Here is a 6,331-nt window from a genome sequence, read left to right as displayed (position 1 = left end):
GGACTTGCAAGATAACCTCTTGAGCTTGCACTCGATCCCTTAGATCTTCAAAATTAAGAGGATGTTCTGTAGACAGGGTGCAGCTGATCCAGAAGGCGACCGGGTGCATAGGATATGCTCCCTGCAGGAGTTGGTTCGGAAGCCGCCAGCCTCGGACGATCTTATTTACCAAGGTCCAAAGGTCCAATTGCAGCCATCGGAGGAATTCCGACACTTCTTACCCCTCAGCTTGGGTTAGGGTATGGAACCGGGCCATTAGAGAGATGGCATCGTCCGGAACACCTTAAACTTTGGTTAAGGCCCGGATTAGACTTGGGCATCGGCTTCTGGGTGACACTCACGGTAGAATCGTACCATATGGGCGGCTGGAGGCCGCAGATGTTCTCGGATCCACTCCCTCTTAACTGCGTCAGAGCAGGACCATTCATAGAGCACTTGTACCGTGCGATCTCTCCACTCCTCAAACTCTTCTCCCAGCGGTGTGGGTCGCACCCCAGAGAAGGCTTTCTACAGACTGTGTTAGTGCTTCTACCAGTTGGGGTAATGTTACTCCCAGATCTGAACTTCGGTTGGACAGGCAACTATGACCCTGCTCAGGACTAGTCCCGTGCCGTCTGGTGGTAAGTGAAGGGTGTAGAGTTTCAGATCGGCGAGGCACCTCTAGTGTGGCTCCCAGACTGAAGGTTACCCTGGGCACGGGTGAGTCTGAGTAGATTCCAGATCTGGACTGCCACTCCATTATGCTTTAAAAGCCCCATGTCAAACATCTCACGGTCATTGGAATGAGGCGAGAAGCGTCTACCCACTCAGCCGGGGGACCATTACGTAATAAAAATCCGACACTGGATTTGTAGAGGTTCTGTTTAATACTGTCATGCACTCAACACTTTCTGAATAAATGTACAACTGTTTCAATTTATTGATTGATGGTTTGTATTTCATGGATTATATCCCTCCCCACGTTTTTTTCGTACCTTCCCCAACCGCTTATTTTCTTCCACTTGGAAAACTTCAATAAAGATTGAGCTTCATGCCTATCCCCAGAATAATTATGCATCTGCTATGTTCACAAAGGTTGACATTTATGCTGCTAAAGTTGTATTTGGAAAAAAGCCATTTTTATTATGCATATTAAAACCAAATCCTGCTAAATCTATTCTAGTAGCCTGCAGCAAACATTTTTGGCATTGTTATCTTTACTCAACACACCTCTTCTCCGATATACCTGTGTGTCCGTTAATGGAACGCAAAACATTCATTTTCGTGGTTCGCTCACTTAGCAATGATTAGGGGAGATATGTATCAGGGTATGTAGAGCACGTTGAAAGCTAAATGGAGGTTAAGTATATTGTACATTTTCAAGTTCAATTGTGCTGCAACCATACGGTTAAGCCCAAAAATCTTATTACCAAAGCACAAAAGTAAATAACCAAAATGACCAAAGGAATGTGTATATCCTGCCACACTTTGTCTGCGACTCTTGTGCAATCATTTCCTCCTCGTGTGATGTCTTCAGACGTTTCCATCCCATTTCTTTGTATCTAGAAATATTTTGTAGGGGAGCTTGGGACGCTCGGCCCATATATCCGTCAGAGAGAACTAGAACGGCTTCAGGTTTTAGAAAGATTTGTGCACCCACATAATTGATATTTTTCCAAATGTCACTGAATTAAGATTTAAACAGCATCAGGAACTTGAAGAAAATGTAAATGTAACTTATCTAAATATATCTCCTAAAATAAAGCAAATGAGTCATTTTCCCTCATATGAAAGAAACTTTTACTACCAACAAGTATGCATACATAAAAAGGTACAGTATTCAGTGTAATGCCTATTAATTCATGTTTTACATTGACCACTCCTATTCCGTTATAATAGGTTGTCTGGCCATGCGATTTGCTATATTTTTACATGTAGGTTTTTATAATGTTTAACATATGTAATATAAGATACTAAAACAAAATACAAAACTATATTCCATATACATGACTACAATTTAATGACAATAGTGACCACAAGTCTCTGCAAGGAAAAGACGAAATCAGCCATCGGCGCTATTTCTCACGAGTTCTGGAACAAAAAAAGGAAAGAAAATGACCAGGGAAATATTTGGAGATCTGAACACGATGATTGCAGATTGTATGTTATTTAGGGGTAATTAGTGAGGGGCAGCTTTACCTTCCATCTCTTATTTATTAATAAATATTACATACAAACCTAGTCAGCAGCTTAGCTTGTGCTAAGAATTGGGTGTCTATGCTCTATTGCCATCACACCGTACTTTTATATTGGCAAATTAGAAATATTGTAGTAATATTTTGGTAAAATCAAAATGTCGATTGAATCTCCATATGGGCTAAATAGAAGCAGCCTGCATTAAGCCTGTATTCGGCCTGCATTAAGCCTGTATTCGGCCTGCATTAAGCCTGCATTAAGCCTGTATTCGGCCTGCATTAAGCCTGTATTCGGCCTGCATTAAGCCTGTATTCGGCCTGCATTAAGCCTGTATCCGGCCTGCATTAAGCCTGTATTCGGCCTGTATTCGGCCTGCATTAAGCCTGTATTCGGCCTGCATTAAGCAACTTCTATTTGAAAATTTACATTTTGGATATAGGGTCTTTAAAGGCTAATCAAAAACAATGTCTTACACTCTACGATTTGGTGTATAAGTTGCCATTACTGTTTACCTGGACACGTGCTATATAGATTATGGTTTGTACCCTGTATTTGGAATAAGCGATCCTTCCCTCAGAAAGTACAAACACACAGCATGTAATTGGTACTAGGCTTCCCTAGCCCAAAATACTTCAAGCCAATAAGAATCCCTGTGTTGTTGGAATGTTTCGTCAATTATTTGGGATGTGGAAGACTCACATTTAACAATCATGTCTAATTGAAACTGCATCAACTCTCCGTAATGTGTCTAAGCCCCATTAGTAAAAGACTTCACACCCCCCCACACACATTTTCAGTTCTTCCTCTAATGCATGATCAGCGCTTTGACGTCAGAGTCAGCGTGGAGGAGACGCGGAAGATCTGGGGAAGCATGTTGCTGAGCTGGTAAAACATTTCTTCTGAGATGTTCTGTTGGGAAAAAAGAGAATCAGGACTGAAGGAGTACAAATGTGACACACACACACACACACACACAAATACACACACACGCGCACAGACACGCGCACAGACACACAACTAGAGGGGGCGAGCAAGGAAGCAGCCGTTTAGGGGACGCAGGTCCGGCGGAGGAGGGAGCAAGGTGGAGTAGGAGAGAGAGAGAGAATGGGGAGGCGAGGGATTGGGGGGGGGGGAGAGAATGCGGGGGTGGGGGGGAGAGAATGTGGGGGGGGGAAGAGAATGTGGGGGGTAAGAGAATGTGGGGGGGGGGAAAGAATGTTTTGGCGGAGAGTGAATGGGGGGGGGAGAGAAAATGGTGGGGAGTGAAAATTGAGGAGGAGAATGGGGGAGAGAGAGAATAAGTGGAAAAAGTCAGAATGGGAGGGGGTGAGAGAATGAGGAAGGAGTGGGGAGGATGGGGTGAGAGAAGGGGGGATTGCAGAGAGAAAGGAGAAGTGAATGAGGGTGAGGAGCGGGTGAGAATGGGGGAAGGAGGGAGAGTGAGAATGGGGGACGAGGGGGGTGAATGGAAATGAGGGGGAGAACAAATGGGGGGAGGAGTGGGTGAAAGAATGGGGGGAGAGTGTGAGAGAATGGGGAGAGAGTGTGAGAGAATGGGGAGAGAGTGTGAGAGAATGGGGGGAGAGTGTGAGAGAATGGGGAGAGAGTGTGAGAGAATGGGGGGAGAGTGTGAGAGAATGGGGAGAGAGTGTGAGAGAATGGGAGAAAGTGATGAGTGGGAATGGGGGGAGAGTGTGAGAGAATGGGGAGAGAGGGTAAGAGAATGGGGGGAGAGTGTGAGAGAATGGGGAGAGAGGGTGAGAGAATGGGGGGAGAGGGTGAGAGAATGGGGAGAGAGTGTGAGAGAATGGGGGGAGAGTGTGAAAGAATGGGGGGAGAGTGTGAGAGAATGGGGAGAGAGTGTGAGAGAATGGGAGAAGGTGATGAGTGTGAATGGGGGGAGAGTGTGAGAGAATGGGGGGAGAGTGTGAGAGAATGGGGAGAGAGTGTGAGAGAATGGGGGAGAGTGTGAGAGAATGGGGGGAGAGTGTGAGAGAATGGGGGGAGAGTGTGAGAGAATGGGGAGAGAGTGTGAGAGAATGGGGGAGAGTGTGAGAGAATGGGGGGAGAGTGTGAGAGAATGGGGGGAGAGTGTGAGAGAATGGGGAGAGAGTGTGAGAGAATGGGGAGAGAGTGTGAGAGAATGGGGGGAGAGTGTGAGAGAATGGGGAGAGAGTGTGAGAGAATGGGGGAGAGTGTGAGAGAATGGGGGGAGAGTGTGAGAGAATGGGGGGAGAGTGTGAGAGAATGGGGGGAGAGTGTGAGAGAATGGGGGGAGAGTGTGAGAGAATGGGGGGAGAGTGTGAGAGAATGGGGGGAGAGTGTGAGAGAATGGGGAGAGTGTGAGAGAATGGGGAGAGAGGGTGAAAGAATGGGGGGAGAGGGTGAAAGAATGGGGGGAGAATTAGGCGAGGAGGAGAGAGAATGGGGGAGGGGAGGAGAAGGGGGGATAGAGAGAATAGGGGGGAGAATGGAAGAGAGAAAATGGGGGGGGGGAAAGGGTGAGGGATCAGGGGGAGAGAGAATGGGAGGGAGAAGGGAAAGAGAATGGGGGGAGGAGAGGGGAGGAAAGAGAATGAGGAGGCAGGAGGGGGGATAGAGAATGAAGGGAGGTGAGAGAAAATAGGGGGAGGTGGGAGAGAAAGGGGGCGGGAGGTGAGAGAGAAAGGGGGGAGAGAGGTGAGAGTGAATGGGGGGAGGGGGATGAGAAAATGAAGGGGGAGGGGGATAGAGAGAATGAAGGGGGAGGGGGATAGAGAGAATGAAGGGGGAGGGGGTAGGGAATGAAGGGGGAGGGGGTAGAGGGAATGAAGGGGGAGGGGTAGAGGGAATGAAGGGGGAGGGGGTAGAGAGAATGAAGGGGATAGAGAGACTGAAGGGGGAGGGGAGTAGAGAGAATGAAGGGGGAGGGGGGTCTAAAGAATGGGGGGAGGAGGGGAAGGAGGGAGAGAGAATGGGTGGGGAGGATGTAGAGAGAGAATGGGCTGAGGAGAGAGGAGAAGAGAATGTAGTAAGAGTAGGGGGTGCGAGAATGGGGGGGAGAAGAGGTGAGAGAATAGGTGGGGAGAGCCAGAAGGGGGGTGAAAGAGAATGGAGGAGAGAAGGGAGAGGGATTATGGGGAGAGGGTGAGGGAATGGGGGAGAGAATGCGGGGGAGGAGGGGGTGAGAGTATGCAAGGGAGGAGGGGGTGAGAGTATGCAAGGGAGGAGGGGTGAGGGAGAATGGGGAGAGACAGAATGGGGGAGAGGTGAGAGAATGGTGGAGAGAAAGAATGGGGAAGGAGAGCAGAGAAATAGGGGGTAGGATGGGAGGAAAGAATGGGGGGGGGGAGAGGTGAGAGGATAGGGGGGGAGAGAAACTGATGCTTTGGAAGAATGCAGGTCATTGTATTGAGCTGCTCATCTGAATTACATTTCCCGTTAACAAACATGCGCTTCCCAGACAAAAAAAATAAAAAAACACAAGTTAAGGGAAATGTTGCCCTTTTACCTTAGTCCCAGTGTCGCCTGTTAATGAACTAATGAGTGTTTTGGGAACAGACTGGAGAATCAGTAAGGAAAGCAGCCGCCAGCCCCAGACAAATGTCAGAGAGTTTACAGAAACAAAGTGAAATCACACGGGCCGTGACTAGAAACAATGCTCACCCAGACACGTATTGCTTTAAAACATTACCTTACTCATTTAGTTTCACATTAAAGGGCAAATCCTTTAGCAGCCCTGGAAATGAACATGCTACGCTGTAACCATACAGAGCATGTTCCCACACACAGCTGGGACTGCAGAGGCAGCCACCGGTTTTAGAACTTTTGCCTGGGAAATTCTGGGCAGTCTCACAGTAAATGCCTGGACATTTCTGTGAGATTCTTAGTGGCCCATCCGATTAAAATAGCAGGGGTTCCTGCAGTCCCATTCAGTTTGATTCAGTTTGAATGGGACTGCAGGGACCCCCCGTTGTGTTAATCCGATGGGCCATTAAGAATTTTACAGAAATGTTGAGGCATTTATGGTGTGACTCAGAATCTCCCAGAATTACCCAGGTAAGTGTTCTAATACTGGTGGCTGCATCTGTACATACAGTACAGAACAATATGTCTCCCATTAGTCCCAGCATGTAGGCTTGCCATGTACTGTACGTGGGAGACTACTGCACCAACA

General features: G+C 47.7%; 1 protein-coding gene across 9 annotated transcripts in view; it reads right to left on the bottom strand.

Moving 5' to 3' along the window:
- Positions 1–1,755: 1,755 nt before the first annotated feature.
- FERRY3 (FERRY endosomal RAB5 effector complex subunit 3) overlaps positions 1,756–6,331 on the bottom strand; it is a 104,620-nt gene continuing 100,044 nt past the window's right edge. For 5 of the 9 annotated variants that reach the window (XM_075603079.1, XM_075603077.1, XM_075603076.1 and 2 more), the window contains one exon: positions 1,756–3,084. In XM_075603079.1, coding sequence (XP_075459194.1) covers positions 2,992–3,084 — 93 coding nt within the window. In that variant the 3' untranslated portion in view covers positions 1,756–2,991. The remainder of the gene's footprint in view (positions 3,085–6,331) is intronic. The other 4 variants (XR_012801954.1, XR_012801955.1, XR_012801956.1 and 1 more) reach the window with 4 other exon arrangements.

The sequence above is a fragment of the Ascaphus truei genome, chromosome 5 (genome assembly GCF_040206685.1).
Source record: "Ascaphus truei isolate aAscTru1 chromosome 5, aAscTru1.hap1, whole genome shotgun sequence".
NCBI classification, from domain to species: Eukaryota; Metazoa; Chordata; class Amphibia; order Anura; family Ascaphidae; genus Ascaphus; species Ascaphus truei.
This window is presented reverse-complemented; position numbering and strand designations above follow the sequence as displayed.